This window comes from Parasteatoda tepidariorum, chromosome 10, assembly GCF_043381705.1.
Source record: "Parasteatoda tepidariorum isolate YZ-2023 chromosome 10, CAS_Ptep_4.0, whole genome shotgun sequence".
Taxonomy (NCBI): domain Eukaryota; kingdom Metazoa; phylum Arthropoda; class Arachnida; order Araneae; family Theridiidae; genus Parasteatoda; species Parasteatoda tepidariorum.
The window spans coordinates 5,934,144-5,951,784 of record NC_092213.1 but is presented as its reverse complement, the minus strand read 5'-3'; the positions used below and the strand labels follow the sequence as shown (position 1 = coordinate 5,951,784).

The 17,641-nt window shown below is 26.2% G+C and overlaps 1 protein-coding gene across 1 annotated transcript in view; it reads left to right on the top strand.

The window, feature by feature from the left end:
* The window catches only part of LOC107451245 (sodium-coupled neutral amino acid transporter 9 homolog), a 24,748-nt gene extending 8,478 nt beyond the window's left edge, over window positions 1-16,270 (top strand). The window contains exons 5-14 of the mRNA XM_016067284.3: window positions 169-262; window positions 372-539; window positions 4,188-4,247; window positions 5,329-5,517; window positions 7,707-7,811; window positions 9,788-9,894; window positions 11,039-11,143; window positions 11,220-11,368; window positions 11,557-11,646; window positions 13,656-16,270. Coding sequence (XP_015922770.1) covers window positions 169-262; window positions 372-539; window positions 4,188-4,247; window positions 5,329-5,517; window positions 7,707-7,811; window positions 9,788-9,894; window positions 11,039-11,143; window positions 11,220-11,368; window positions 11,557-11,646; window positions 13,656-13,830 — 1,242 coding nt within the window. The 3' untranslated portion in view covers window positions 13,831-16,270. The remainder of the gene's footprint in view (window positions 1-168; window positions 263-371; window positions 540-4,187; window positions 4,248-5,328; window positions 5,518-7,706; window positions 7,812-9,787; window positions 9,895-11,038; window positions 11,144-11,219; window positions 11,369-11,556; window positions 11,647-13,655) is intronic.
* The last annotated feature ends 1,371 nt before the right edge of the window (window positions 16,271-17,641 follow it).

Below are 17,641 nucleotides of genomic sequence, written 5' to 3'. Positions count from 1 at the left end.
ATATATATATATATATATGTATGTATATAATATGATTACTAATTAGTAAATTAAGTTACAATATTTGTAAGTATTTAAATTTTTTTCCACTTAATGTTTGTGCCTAAGCAATGTTTATTTTTAAGTGTCTGAAATTTATTTTGAATTTTTGTTTTCGGTGGTTTAAAGGCTGGCTTTGCATGTGGCATGGTGATCATGTTTCTCATGGGAAGTCTTTGTTTTTACACAGCTTATAGAATAGTCAGTCTTCGCAGTATAGCTGGTGAGTGAATAAGATATGCTAAACACAATTATTAAACATTTTAATATATTCTTTTTGTGTTTCGTCAAATCATTTAGGTTATTTTATTTCTCCTTTTTTTTATTTTTAGAGTTACCTAACTCAGCTGTAGAGTTTCCCGATTTCTGTCGATATTTACTCGGTCCGTGGGCAGAAAGAATAGCTACATTTTTTTCTTTAATTCCATTACTTGGAGGAGCTGTTGTTTATTGGGTTCTTATGTCCAATTTTCTTTATTTCATTGGTGTTTATGCTTATGGTATGTTTTACTTTTTAAATATGCTTTTAATAATATTTTACCTTGCTTTGATTGTTCACTGTTTTAGTTGGATTTTTTTGTTAGTTCACAAAACATGCATTCCCATCTTTTCACAAATATTTATCATAACATTTTCCATTTATTGCAATAGTACTCAATAAGTGTTAAGTATTTTATAACACTAATTACAGCAATTTATAGGATTGGATTCTTATTTACGAAATAATTTACATTTCACTGAAATATTAATTAAACACAAAGCCTAATTAATATCTTGCATTTATTATTCCTTAAGTTGTATTTTAGAAATTTTTTACTATACAGTGTTGGGTCACCGCTTAAAAATACCTCAGCCAAAGAAAAATTTAAGCTTAGTAAATACTTTAACCATTTGAGTACCATACTTGCGTTCCCTATTTAAAGTACACTAACCAGTACTAATATTATTATTGCCAACATCAATACCAAGATGCTTATTCAAAATATATTGAAGAGAAATATTTTTCGATCTTTAAAACTAAATGGCTGCACATTTTTTTAATAGATTTGGTGATCAAAGTTTGATGAGGTGATTTTTATATAAAGTTAAAAGTGTTTGGTTTGCTTATAGGTCTTAATCTACCAAAGCACGCTAAGAAAAATAATAATTTTTTTAATTTTCCGGTAAAATAATTAGTTTCAGATTGTGTTGTGTTTTTAAAATCATGCGATTATCTGATAAGTCAATTAAATGTGTCTGAATATCCAGAAAGAAAAAAGTAAAAAATCACATCGCTGTTTGTACTCGAATCTTTTCTTTGATTTTGTATGGCTACTAAAAATGCCTTATTGATCAAATTATGAAATTATTATTCGCCAAATTGTTAATTAGGTGTCTTCTTTGCCCTATGTGTTTTAAAGACTTAACACTAATTATACTTTTGTGAAAAATGAAATCAAATTTATTGCGAAAAAAAAGCTGTTTTTCAATACTAGCAAGGGGAGGGGGGGTAAAATTATCATTTTTCAAACTTCAAAATGCGTTTAGATTCCCATCATTAAGTTCATTATTTGTTATTGTGTGTATTCATGTTCACCTCACATTAAGTAGTGAGAAGTCATCAAATCATTTCTTCTTTTCATCTGTTTGATGCTTTGTTTTATAAATTCTTGTTTTATAAATTTTTGTTTTATAAATTCTTTTTAACAATTACAAAATGATGCTGAAACATGAAAATTTTAAGTAACGATGTTTTAACTCAGTAAAACGGTGATATTTTGCATTTAATGTAATGCTATTGCATTTAAAATATTTTTACTGCTGATATTTAAATAAAAAATCAGTTTTATATTTTAATATTAAAACTCATACTATGAGAACTTAATATTAAATAGAAATTTCAAAATGAAAAATTTAAGAGAAAGATCATAATGTTTTGCACTGAAGCAAAAAAGGTGATGCAAAAATGGTTTTACGTTTTCTAATTTCGAGATCAATCGGTTTCTGTTTTGCTTTTCTAAGGATTTCTTCATTACAAATTTTATGAAACCACTTGATAAACAAGATTCTTACTAAACAGTTGTTAAGAAATACTTGAAGTTTTTAATTAAAAAATGTAAAAGGAAATGTCATGATTGGAAATTTCATTCGACATAAACTTGAAAAATTTAAAGTAAAATAGGTTTTTTGATTGGAGCCCTCAGGGCAATAGAAAAAATAAGAAAGAACTAAAAGGAACCTTGCAGCAGCAGGATTGTAAACGAATTGAAAATACAGTCAACCCCACTTAAAGGAATATCATTGGTTCTAGCCAACTCTATTCAATTGAGCGGGTTATCCGATTAAAAGTGGAGTGCTTTATTCTATCTTAAATTATGCATTTTGGAGAAATTTTACTTTTTCAATGGTATTTAATGCATAGTGTAGTTTTTGATTAAATAAACTCTATGATCAATTAACAATTGTAATTAAAACTGTCCGTGTTAGCATTATGAAATATGAATGTTATTTAAAGTTCACTGGAGTAAGCAATGATTATTCTACTTAAGAGAAAGAAACACTCGTGTGTTAGGTTTTTAAAACCTTTTCTTATCAAAACTAGTAGCACACTAGGAGGGGACTGCGAGTCTTGACCACAAAACAAATCACTCTGTACCTTTTTTTGCAATCTAAATGTAATTCCTTTATTTACTTCAATGTATAACTGCCAGCAAGGTTAGATTTATTCTTACATTATACCCCTAATATCTATGTAGAGCAACAAATGAGCAGGAAGTCCCTGTTAAAGAACCACCTATTTTATTTTTATTTTTTTAACTGAAAAATAGAAATTGCATTCTAACTGGTGGAACGTTTCTTAAAAATATTTTTTTTCTCTTTTCAGTACCTCTTCTTCATGCAATTAAGAAGAGGCTAGTGAGGAAATTTAACATTAGATTAATATATAATGATTTGGTTCCATTAAATTTTATTCGTGTAAGAGGGTTATTCAATTATCCGATATGCAATTAAGTTAAGACTGTAATAGGAAAAAATGGCAATAGGCAAAATACTTGACTACAAAAAGAGTGAGGTGGAGAAGCCCTATGCTTCAATTCAGAGTGAAACGGAATATGTATATATGTAAAAGCGATTTTTGAAAGCCTTGCTATGCACTGCCTTATATGGAATGTCATCTTATGAGTTTGGTGCATGTGAAATATCGGATTTTTAAGTAAATATATAAAACTGCATGTCTTTTCTCAATATTTGTTTATTTTAAACTAAATTTACCCCATTTGATTAAAAACACTTTTCTTATTTGGATTTTAATGCATGGATGCCTGTCTTAAAGAAATTTTGATCTTTAGAATCAATAAACCCTGATATGCAATCTGTCTCAGCCTGTCTTAGTTTTCATGCTGTTTAGCCTGTAAAAACTGTTCTAAATGCTTAAAAATATGAAAGTTTGTTCTCAAAAGAACGTGTAAATAAGCTGGTTTTGATTAAAAAAACAGCTTTTGAATAAAGATGTACAGTTTTTGAAATCTGACATTTCATACACACCATTCTAATAAAAAAATGCATGCAGTTTACTTCTTATTATCTATGAAGTGGCAGAAAGAGTGATAATAATAGTGTAAATTCTACAGGTAGTTAAAGATTCATCTGTTTCAATATGTTACATTTTCTGTTTGTTAAAACATCTTTTCTTTCTTTGTCATATATGATCTGCCTACACAAAATCTGCTACATTGTTGCCACAGAACTGGAAAATCAGTTAGAACAGAGAATTGAATTAAAATACCCAAATAGTTGGATACAATAAATTAATTTAAGTTTTAGGTATCAAAAATTTAAATATATATATATATATATATATATTTTTTTAAATGGGTCTGATTTTAATTTTTTTAAAGATAATATTTATTTCCGACTTATATTATTATTGAAATGTAATATATATTTTATGTTTGAGAGCAAGGCCTAACTGTAAAATAAATAATCGAATGAATGCCACCCACCAGTTATATAATCGGAGAGATTTAATTGAATTTTTTCTGTTGGGGAATTTTTTTGTGGCCACCTTTTGGTAGTTTACTGCATTGGAATATTTTAAAGCTGATGTTAGTTTACATAATTGCATAGAAAGATAGTATTTAATAATTTTATGCAAATATTTTTTTTAGAAACTTACATGGGCCATTCACCTTCACCTGATGTTAACAACAACACAATGTATCCTGATGGTAATGTATATTTATATTTTCCCTACTAAATTTGAAATTTTCGATATTAACCAGAATATACTTAAACTGACTTATTATTTAATATCAGCTGTGTGTGTGCATATTAACATTGTGCGTATGCTTTAGAGTTTTTATATTTTTATAATAGTTTTTGTATAAAAATAAACAAACATTGCCCTTTTGTAACTTATTTTAAATTTTCAATAAATAAATTAATTTAGCATTTCATAATTTAATATTTTGAAACAGCTTCTCGGTGTTATTAGTAAATTTATTATCTAAGCTATTTTTGTACATTTTTATTTGTAATCTATTTTTTTTTAAAATATAAGCCTTTATAAATTAGGTAACTTTATTTTAATATATTCCATGTATTTTTCAAAATATATGATAATTTATAAAGTTTTTATATCAGTTTGATTGTTTATAAAATTTTTGTTTCATCTTTTTATTTATAACTCCCTTTTTTTATTTCAATTGGTAATCTTTGTTAAAAAGAAATTATTTTTGTAAATTACAATTAAATTTTAATTTTTAAGTCAAACTTTTTACTGTATTGATTTTGGAGTTTGGAGACCCTAGTTATTCAATTTATACTTCTTGCAAAAAAATAATAGTAAATAAAATAAAAAAATTAACTTATAAAATTCTTTTCTTCTTCAGTCAAAATCACAATTTTGGTTAAAGTTTAACTAGTTAGAAAAAGAGAATTAATTACAGTTACTTAATTTGACTTATTTTTTGCAAAAGGAAAATAATCTATTTTCATATTTTTAGAGTTAAAAAAACGTACTTTATTATTTTTATTAATTTTTTATTTTATTTATTTCTTAAATTCTGTTTTGAAAATATTTTGTGATATAAGTGATTTTTAAGTGAATACATTAGTGATTTTTATTTTCCGAAAAAAATCTTATCTTTTTAAGTGATTCTTTTTCATTAAGGCTTTTTGGTAAGCTAAATTGTTTGAAACTTTTCTTGTTACAAAAAAAGTTAATTTTTATTTTGAGTTTAAATTTTTATTCATGTTTTACTGAATCTTTTTCATCTATATTCCTAACTTGTTTGATTTTTTTTATAGTTTATTGCCCATCATCAACCCCCATAAATAGCAGTTTAACTATGCTTAGTGCAACTGGTAACAGTACCATTGATCCATTCTATAAATATTGGAACATGGAAACGACTATTCCTTTTTATATTGCTGCAGTTTTTGCTCCATTGATAAGTTTGAAATCTGCTACATTTTTCTCAAAGCTGAATGCTTTAGGTACATGTTACGTTCAATATTTCTTATTCATGTTAAAAATTTCATAATTTTTGTTGAAACTTTTTATATATTTGAGATAAGTACCAAAGATAGCAATTTACTGTTGAATCACTTAACATCACTTAAAGAGCCGTGGCGGCTCAGGAGATAAAGCGCTCACCTTCCAATGAGGTGAACCGGGTTCGAATCCTAGCCATGACTGGTTGATACAAATTCCGCACCTGGCTCTCCCCAATCACAGTGCTGACATAAACTATCCTCACTGGTAGACAGATCATAGGTTAGGCTAACCCTGGGAGTTTTTCATGGTTTTCCTTCGGATGAAATGCAAATGCGGTTTAGTTCCATCAACGAAGGTGAATTTCTCCCAATACTCAATCCAGGTGTTCCCTTGTCTAATGGATTGGGTTCAAAATTACTAGGCTATAGTGTCAAATATTAGTAGTCGTAAACCCAAAATTGGGTCGACTGTTCAATGATGGTTATAAAATAAAATACAATATCACTTAAATGTAACTTTAAAAAGATTATAATTTTACATATACAGTAAACTCTAGATATCTCAAAAACCTTGTTATGTAATAAAAAATATATTTCTCCTTGGCATTATATATCCACCTAATGTTAATTTGAATTCTTATGTCGGAAAATTTCTTCTAAAACCTTGTTATGTTGAATTTTTTTTTAAATAGAAAATGAATTTTTCGGAAAAATCACAATGTAAGTTTATTGTAAATCAATTCTTTTCTTTTTAATGCATAATTATTTTTTTCCTTACCTTATCAAAATAAAATTATCATTGTTGTATTTAGACTTATAGTCAACTATCATTACATACATTTTTAATAGTAGTTATTCTTATGTTTCATGACTCTCCTTTTTAGAGTAGTATTTTAGAATATATTTTTTTACTATTTTGAACATACTATTTAGTTTTGAACTTTTCATCTCGAAAACTAGCTATCTCAAAAATCTTTTCATGTCTCTTCAACTTTGAGATATCGAGAGTATGCATAAATATATATACATACTAAATATATGTATTTTAAATTAATTTGTTGATATTGTTTTTATAACATTTTATTACATATAAATTTAGAATTAGTTTTTACATTAAATATTCTTTTTATCAATTTTAATGCTATTTTAAAGGATTAAACGCATACATTATTGATATATAACCTTCAACTGCAGTATTAAAAATTACGTACATCCTATAATACTCATAGTCAACAGAATTTCTGATCATTCTGCTGCCATGGTGATAAAATTAAAAATATTATAATTTAAGAATTATTGTAATAGATAGATAATAGTTATTGTTATCTATTCTTAGTTATTTTAGGAATGGTCAAAGTTTTGGTACAAAAAAAAAGTATCTTGAATTAAGTTTTGAATTAACTGTTTGTAATGATACGCTTTTAATATAATGTGTTTGAAGATCTAATCTACAGTTCGACCCAAATCTTGTTGAAAAGAAAAAGTCTTGGATTTAAGAATAATTTATTATTTTTTCTTTTCTTTTTTTAAAAATTAATGTGCAGAAATTCTCTTGAAGTTACATTGACTGACACAATGACTCTTTTTTTTCCCTTTGTGTTATGAAATTTTTTTGATTAAAACTTCTAACTGTAAGTAAAATAAAAATAATTGCAAGGCATGGTTTTTTTTCCCCTCACAAAAAATAGGACCTTATTTTCACATATTCACGAAATGAGTAAATTGGGGAGAGAAAAAAGAAACAGATTTTCTATAAAAAGTCTGAAGAGATTGCTAGTTTTTGTGGTTTTTCTTGAAACCAGGACATTTTTTTCACAAAATTAGGAGCAGAATTTTTGAAAGCAAACCTTCCACAAAGAGTCTGACAATCAGATCTTACATGCTGTTCAATAGAATCTTAACATTTCATGAATGAAAAAAGATTAAAAGTGAGAATGTTTTAAAATATACAGTGAAACCTCATATGACGGACACTCCTACAAAATAGATGCCTCTCATTACGCACTTAATTCTCTGTGAATCTTCTATGAATAGGCCATTATGTACTCTCTCCTTAAAGTGAGCATAACTGGACACAAACAGTCATCGTTTTTAATTTTGCCTTAAAAAAATATGGAACTGTTTCTGTTTACTTAAAAATTGAATTGATTGGAAAGAAAGAAGTGAAAAATGTTGAATTTTATGCTTAGGTACACTCTCTGTTATCTACTTAATGATCTTCATTATTGTGAAGGGTGCCAAATGGGGTATACATTTCAATACTTTTGATCCCACATCTGTTGATTTCGTTCATTGTAAGTATTTTCTCTTTATTTCTTATCTATTTATTTTTCTAAACTTTCATACTGTATACATTTTTTTTAATTATTAACCATTTATTGCTTTTACTTTTTGTATTGTTATTGTTTTTAAACTTTGTTGTAAAATGCTGAAATTTTCATTTGCATAAATGTTAATGTTGGAGAGTGAAAACCAATACTTTTTTAAAAAATAAAATACAGTCAAACCTCACTATAGTGAACCTTCAAGGGACCGAAATTTTGGTTCATTATAACCGGGAGTTCACTATATCCGTTACGCAAGCAATTTAACTAAAGGTTCCCAAACTGCTCCCTTTTATTACACATTATTCAAATAAATGACTGAAAAAATATTATGTAGTAGCAAAAAATGGGTTGTTTTTCCTTACTCTTCGTCTTGCGTACAAAAAAAAATTAGTTATCTTTAGCTGATGAGCAATTCTCAACATCAGATATGGAAACACTTCCCGACTCTCAGATAATTTTTTCTGAATTTCTGTTATTCCGCTTTTTAAACCTGTCTACCCTTCCATTCGAGCACATAAAAGTAGTATCATAAAATCACTTAGCAAATTCATCGACATTTGTCCAGATTCTGGAAGATTGGGACTTCTTCGATTGGTGAACCCAGGGAGTAATGCTTCTTCAGCATCCTTATGATCTGCTTTTCTCAACTTTTTTCTACTATCTAAATTTTTTTCATGAGCAGAAATTATTAATTGCCTATTTTTCCATATGTTACAAACTGCAGATTTGGATAGTTTATATTCCCTGCAAATATCAGCTTAATTGCATCCATTTTCCTGGGTAGGAAACATCTGCTTGGTTTGTTTAGGGATGGGAAAGTGAGATAAAAGAAGCAAACAAGGAAAAATGTTTATCGCTTCATTCCCCTCTATAGATGGTTTTAAAAATCGGTATATATATTAATTTTGAAGTAGAAATTTCAAAAATATTACAAAAAAAGGGGGGGAAATCAGCCGAAGACAGAAAAAAGTTCATTATATCCAACTTCATCACTTTTTTGGTTCACTATATCCACAAAAAATAACATTATACGCGTATAGCAAGGCACGGGACCGAACATTTCGTTCACTATATCTGAGGGTTCACTATAGCAGGGTTTGACTGTAGTTATAGAGTCAAAATGGCGTTATTGATACATTCCAAATTCTTACAAAGATTTTTTTGATGGATTTGCTCTCTTTGTCGCAAAACTGTAACTCTAACAATAAGAAGAAGGGATCTCTGAGTATTTGTTTATATTAAAAAATTCCAAGGAGAAAAAAAAAGTAAAACTATACGTCATAATGTGTTTGCTGGGTTTTTATTTACAGCATTATAATGTTTGCACTATATATNTGAATCAGTCAAATGAAAATATTTAAACATCAAATGACGTTTTTGATGCATTCCAAATTCTTACAAACATTTTTTTTTGATGGATTTGCTCTCTATGTAGCAAAACTGTAACTCTAACAATAAGAAGAAAAGATCTCTGAATATTTGTTTATATTAAAAAATTCCAAGGAGAAAAAAAAAAGTAAAACTATACGTCATCATGTGCTTGCTGGGTTTTTATTTACAGCATTATAATGTTTGCACTATATTTTTATTATAAAAATAACAAAATAATAATTTTACTATATTTTTTATTAGTGATAAAAACAAAATAATAATTTCACTATATTTTTAAAGTAATGATAATAACAAGATAATAATTTCACTTTATTTCTATAGTGATAAAAACAAAATATCACTATATTTTTTGTGTTGTATAACAACTGACTTGGTGTGGTAACTTCAATGATTTTTTTACGTTATACTAAATATATGAGATGTAACATATATATAAGATGTAATAAATAACGTGTAACAGTTTTGTAAAATTGTACATATTTTGAACTGGAAATGTTGTTAAAAAAGTTTCATCAAAATTATAATTTATCTAACTTTATATTTCTTTTTAGTGTTTCAAGTTACATTTCCTGTTCTTGTTGGAACTTTGTCTCTGTCCTTTTTCATACATAACTGTGTTCTGTCTATTATGCGAAACCAGAAAGAACCTAAAAATAATGTATGTAATGTTTCATTGATATGTCTATTGTTTTCCTTACATTAGTTTGTATATATGCATTCTATCCCTTAAATTTTAGGTATATTTAATAAAATAAAAAAATCTTTTTATTTTATTTTTGAACATCTTATACTTCTACGAAATGTACTTTTACGTAGAAAACTTATGCTTTCGAAGAATTATTAACTAAAGCCTGGTTTTTGGGGCAAAAATTTACATCACTTTCTAAATTATTTGTTGTAATAACTTATGAAAAATAATAAATTTACTATAAGTATAAAGAATTTTGATTGAAAAAAATTAAGTAATTCCTGCAAATATATTTGCAATGCAAAAAGAGAATAAATAAATGAATTTATTTATTTAAAATATTTGGAAATCTTGCTTCTCTTTCTGCTTTGCACAAACAAAAAATTTTTTTCCACCTTTGTTGAATTTCTGAAAGTTCATATGAATCCAAAAAGTTCCTAATTGTTTTAAAGTCTTTGAGGCCTTCCTCAAATGCTCCCTCTAATTAGTTGTGTTAAGCTCAGTCTTCATTGGTATCACTTTGCACTTCTTTAGCATCTGCTACCATTTCTTAAACTTATATCACCACTAATTTTAACATTTTAATCTGATGTAGAAACATCAAATCTGTTGTTAGAGATGTTTTTCCCAAAGTGTAGCAAAACCACATTTTCTTCGTTATTAGCATTAGAAATTACTACTTTTCTTCTCAAGACAAATAAACTTCAATTTTTTTCAAATGTCAGTAGAATTTCTGAGACATAGAAAAGGGAAACTCTTGGTTTCCAAAATGATCTAAACTAGTACTATTAATATTATAAGAATAACTTTTCTGACGGAACCATTAAAACAAGACAGTGCATACGGGGGAAATTAAAAATGCTGAAACATTGGGTCAATGTTTGACGGTTCCATCTTTTACTCAATTAGTAAAAATCAAATAACAGCAAATATTTTGAAGTTCTTTAATGCTTTTGATAAATGATTAAAAAAATTTGAAAACAGGTATGCACACTTTGATACTGATATTTTTTCTGTCATAGTCACTTATTAAACAGATTAGTTTATTTGATACTGATGCAGTAAATTTGTTATTATTCAACTTTGTAATTTTTCCTTCCATTGTTCTTCGTAGACTCGAGATTTAGCGATGGCTTACTTACTTGTGGGATTCACGTATTTGGTGATTGGTGGAGTTTTTTTTGTTACATTCCCTTTCCAGAAACACTGCATAGAAGATGTAAGTTAATTTTTTTATGTTGATTCAATTATTCTATTTATAGTGTGTGCTGAATTCATTACTCTTCTCTTTATAGAATTTGCTGAATAATTTTCGAAGTTCTGATTTGCTAGCTGTGATAACTAGAGTATTTTTACTCTTTCAAATATTGACTTTGTTTCCTTTAATTGTGTACATATTGCGTGTACAACTAATGCACTTTGCTTTTGGAAATATCTATCCTGGGTAAGTTATGATTGTCCCTTAACCTTTTTTTTGCTATGATTCTAAGCGAAAATGTTCTCTATTAGCGAAAATGCTCACTATACTTTCTTGCAATTTCTAATTTAATATATATGAGTATTTCAGCTAAAAATAAATACTTAATTATTAATTATTTTTTAAAAAAATTAAAACTTATATTTTTTTTTTAGCTGGAAACCTGTAATGGCATTGAATATTGTCATTTTGACTGTTTGTATATTATTCAACATTTATTTGCCAAAAGTTGGAACTATTATAAGGTAAGCTTAAATCATAGACATGTATAGTCATCGACATGCATACTAAAATAAAAAAATCCGAAATGAGTTTTGACCTAATGATCGGCATTTCAGCTACTATAGTGCAATTTTTTTTAGTTCAAAAGGCTTAGTTTAAATATGCCTGTAAATTAATGCAGATATTAATTTAAGTTATGAAATCATATGCAAAAATGTGATTTCACCAATTAAACTTACCTTTTTATTCCCGACTTATATTCAGATTTCTGAACCTCGAAATATCTGCAATCCGAAAAATATGATAACAATAATTAAGTTAGGAGAACAGTCAAAAGTTTGTGTTTTTTATTGTAAGTTTTACTTTTTACATTTTCTCTCAAACTAATTTCATCAGTTCGAATTTGTTTGCATCCATTTTTAAATTGTGGTTTCCTAAAGACAGTTGCATGTGAAAAATGAAAAAAAAAAAGATATGTTTAATAATTTGTTTTTATTTTTAAAAATTTATTTTCATATTAATATAGTATAATAATATTTTATAGTAATCAGTTTGAATTGTAAATTATAAAAAACTGAAATAAAATGGGTTTACTACTTATTGAGTGATAAAATTTTTAAAATATGGTTTTTTTTTTTTAAAAAAAAGGAAGCTAATTTTAAAGTATGGAACCATTAAACATCTTATCTGAAATTTTGACCGTTTTCGGTTACTCTCAAAAGGCATCTAAAAATATAGTGACAATCCTAAGGTTTGCCTTTTAAAATAATAATGAAAAGAGTTCTATGCACTTTGACACAAAATTTTTGTTTGAGCGTATTATATTCTTTTTTCAATTTCTAAAAAATTTCGATCAAGCTATATAAATTATCAGTTCTAATTTAATCTATCAATTTCTTCATTTATTGCTTGAAATAGGTATGAAAGTATTGAAATAGCACATTTATGATAAGTTATTGTGGTAAATAATTATTATTATAGTCTAAACATAGCATATTATGGTAAATTTTTGAAAAAGCCGCAGGTCAGTTTATGCAATAATTATTGATTTAATAATATTCTGTTTTTGAATGAAATAGTTTTAGCAGACATTTGAATTCCATTAGAAAATATGTATTAAAAAAAATCAGGTTAAGTTAATGATAAGCAAATGTAAGATAGTATTATCAGTTAAGAGTTTTCTCTTAAAAGTTTATGAACCATGTTTAGAAAAGTGTAAACCTGTTGATTATATCATCTACTTCCTAGTTGTTTCATCACTTTGTCTGCTAATGATTAAAATATCAGATATGATTATCAGTATTTATGTGTTATCAATATTTGCTTAAATGAAATCACTTTCAATTTGCTTTCATTGTTTGTTAATTTTGAAAAATATTAGCAATTGTTCATTTACAATGTATATCATGTTTGGTGTTGAAAAATTGTGAGTCTTTCATCAATGAAAGATAATGGCAAGATAAAAAAATATATGAAAAAGAAAGTAAGCACACATGAAGTTAATTTTTATATTGTCTATTTCCTCCTAAATTAACACACATAATAGTTATCGCCATTTTAAAAGTTAGGAAAGAAGCTCATTATAAATTATTATATATTCTCTGTCTTATTTTGTTTTTCACCATTTATGTTTTATATCAGATGCAAATTCAAGCTTATAATCTTGAAAAGGAACATCTGATGAAGTCTCTGTTATGGTTTATGATGGTTAATTTTTAGCTTACATGTTTGATGAGTGCTGACATCTAGTTTAAAATAAACTATCTCTTAACACATGACGAATAGTTTGACACTGCCATCTGGTGTATAGATTGAGAAATAAAAGTAAATTTCCAGGCTTTAATCTTTTTGGTGTCTTCCTTTTGAACACCAGCCCAAAAATATCATGGGTGCGAGAAACAGAAGGCGAAACTTCACCCTGTCATTTTGGCAGGAGCAAAAAGAAAGTTTTTTTTTTTTTTTTTTTAATTTTTTTTTCTTCTAATAATCATTTAATGAAATATATTATTTAATTCATTTTTCCCTTTTTCAGATATTGTGGAGCGATATCTGGATTAGCATATATATTTACTCTCCCATGTGTTACTTACCTAAAAGCTCTGAAGGATAAACAACAGTTGACAGTCTTGAACATTGTTTTACACAGTTTTATTGTCTTATTAGGAGTTGCCAATTTCATATCTCAATTTTTAGTACAAGGAAAGTAAACAAATATCATATTTAATTATAAAAAAATGTTTACTTTTTTAAGTAAAAAGTATTCATACATAAAAGTTAAACTATAGGCTCTTCAGTTTCATTTTGAGACAGGATACTAAAGGTAGCATTTTTAAGTACTTATTGTTGCAAATATTTCGTCAGAAATAAAAGTGACTGCAACAATTCGTATAGTCTATTTTTATTTGTTAAAATTTTTCTTGATTTTTTTTCAATATTGCCTATTTAGTGTATCAACAAAAGAAAAATACTAAATTCAAAATGTATTCAAATTCTCTCTCAGTAAAAAAAAATTATTAGTGTCCCTCTTTAAATGCACTTTAGATATTTTGCAGTAATTTTTCAATTAGAGTTTTTAAATACAAATGATATAATACACTACTTAACATTGAACAAAATTTTATTTACAAATATTTTAAATAATTTATCAATTTTTTTTGAAAATATTGTTATAGATTTTTTTATATACTTATCACCTAAATGTGTGACCATAGCTTAAATAATTAAATTGGAGCTTATTTGAAAAGTGGACTATCGTTATCCTTAAAGAACCAATGAATGATAAAAATTGATAGTTTTTTAATATTTTTCTGCAAATTCAGTGTAATTAATAATAAACTGTGCAAATGCCAGCTAATTGTTAATTATTTTACCTTTTAATACAATTATCATTTAGAGCAAACAAACAATTATGTTCATATTTAACTATTATGTACATCAATTAGTACCTAAATTGCTTTAAGAATATTTTTATTATTGTTCCAAAATTTAGAAATGATATAATCTTTATTGATTTGATGAATCAGCTATCTTGAAAATGTTTTTATTAGATTAACTACCATAAAGTACTGTGATATTAGAAATTTTCAAATCTCGTTCTGTATAGTTTTCACTTTCTTTTACTGAATTTAGTATTAAGTTGAGAATATTTGAATCTGTAACTATTTATGTTTGATATTTTAATGAAAATATTTATGGAGTAAATGAAAAATGTTTTACACTGCCTAATACTTTCAATCAATCTCTGATTTAAACATTGCCAATTTTGTTGTGGCCAGTATTTCCAATCTCTCTCTCCTTTTTTTTTTTTTTTAAATTCTTGGAGGAATGTATTGAAAGACAAGAGCAAAAGAACTAATCTGAAATTCGGAAACATTTACCATGTGTACATGCAACAGCAAGACCTATTCGAAAAACATTACTCATACTTTTTGTGGAGCAGCTACTTCAAACTTATTTCTTTTTATTTAAACTTCGATGTGTAAATGTGGCATCATTCAGCTAATGATATTTCTTTCTTTTATCTGATTTATTTTCTTCTTGTATTTAAATTACTTTCCTTTTGCATTAAACTTATTTCATTATATCATTTCCATGACAATTTTATTCCATTTAAATTTGGCACCTTACTCTTTTAACCACTTTTAGATTTTGAATCATAAAGCTTTAAACTCAAGCATTCAACTCCATTTCCATGATTAGGTCAAATGAATGTTGGAAGTATTATTTGTAATCTGTGTGAAAATGCATACCTCTCTCTTGTGTATTCCCCTATCTATGTGTATATTATTGCTAGATGTTTTGGAAACAAGGTGTGTACAATAACGCTTATTCACGTGCATTCAGTGTCAAAATTGTTGAAGAGTAAAAAGATCTAATATATAGCTAACATTTGTTTTTGTTTAAATCGATACATTCAGTTGAAAATTCAGTGGCACTTATTATCCTTTTATTCTCTGAATAAGACGCTTATTTATTTATTATTGTTTAATAAAGGGCTGATTTTTTTCATGTTATATTTATAGTTTTTTTTTTTTAAGTAGTTGAATATTTATTATTTTTTCTCCTTTCTTTTACTGAAGAGTAAAAGAAAATGAAAGGAGTATTTTTATTAGTAATAATGTACCTTTATTAGTTAATGTGAATCTCTTCTTAAGAAATTAAACTAATTTACTCTTAAATTTATTAAACAGTTTGAATCTCTTTACTGTTTTTGTAATGTTATTTATTGAGTAAAAAAAAAAATTTTTTTTTGTATGAATTAATACAAAATAATAAATTATTTCGAACTATATAGCTGGACTAACCTAATTATACTAGCAAACTATAATTGCAATGTTATTTAGTTAAATTTTCCATACATATCATTTTTTCCCTTTGAAACTGGTATAGAAGGTATAAATATAAGAAGTAGCGTAAAAATTGTTTCCATGCATTCTTATATGCTTAAAACTGTATGTTATAACGTGGTTAATAAAATGTTGCTTTATTTGATTTATTTCTCATTATTATAGGTAATAACTTATTTGAATTTTACTTAAATCATTTGTATGTTTTTAATATCACTTGTGAAAATGAATATCTTCTTTCTCATCTTTCATAAAAGTGTATGTTTTTATTATTAATAAAACAATATATTTTTATTTTGAAGTTATTTGCAGTACTGCAGTTTGATTATTGATTTCTTAAAAGTAAAATCAAACAAGTTTAAATCTTCATAAATAGCATTTGATTATTAACATGCAAAATGAGTAATATATAATTTCTACGATAAATGTTAAATTGATTTCAGGGGATTTCATAATGTTTATTAATTATTATTTATCATATTATTAAGCGTTCTAAAGCTGCCTGACGATTTGAAAGACCAATTAATGATAAACCAAAAAATATGCATGAAAAAAAAATAAACAAGAATTTTTTCACATAAAATTTCACATTTGACAAAATATGGCGCTGCTAGCTATTTAAAAATATACTTTTAAAATATGGTACAACTCAAGGTAATTAGTTTTTAACACAAAATGTGAGCATAAAAAAGCAGGATTTAATAAAATTATTTACATGTCGAATTTATAAAAATATTTACGTGTGTTTGCATGCAGCCCTATATTCTATTGATGGGTATTTATATATAAAGTAACTACTATTGTACCTGATATATTGAAATGTAATATTTTGTTTATTGTATATAAATTGCCTGTATAATAAAAGAATTTAGCAATAAAAGTCATTATATAATTTGAATAAATATTATAAACCAAAATTATTTCATTTACTATTTGAAGCAAATTAATGTTTTATTCAAAGCATGACTAAATTTTTTTATAAATACGATGCTATTCAAATTTTCTCTAATTTAAACTTGATAAACATTAAAAATCTCGACTCAAATAATTTTCATTAGAAAATTAACTAATATATTTATTACTTACGGATGGTAATAAAATATAAATATTTATATTGAATTTGNGAGTTAAAGGGAGTAAAATTCGAGTAATCGAGAATAATTAACATGAAATTAAAGATAAAAGGGTCGGGACCTCATAAAAAAATCGAGTTATAGTAATATTCGAGTTATCGCACTTCGACTTATAGCGAATTGACTGTATATTTATTACTTACGGATGGTAATAAGATATAAATATTTATATTGAATTTGTAAATATATTATTAGAAAATCAAAGCTATACGCATTAGAAATCTACCATTTCAGGTGGGAGAAAAAAAGAATTGCTTTTTCCATCTTTTCTCTAATAAACGAAAATAAAATATTTCAAAATGTGTATCTTCATGTTTTTTTGCAAACTATGCACCTAAAATTTTTATTTTGCAATCTGGATACTAACTCCAATTTTTCCACATGTGGCCAAAGCTTTTTTTCTTTAGAAAATTAAAATCTTTAAAAATAATTAATTTTTATACAATTATAATTAATCTTTTTGCAATTAAGTATTGTGACGTTTATTTTATTGTTCTAAACATTTAACCTACAGAAATGTAACCTATATTAAATTTTAA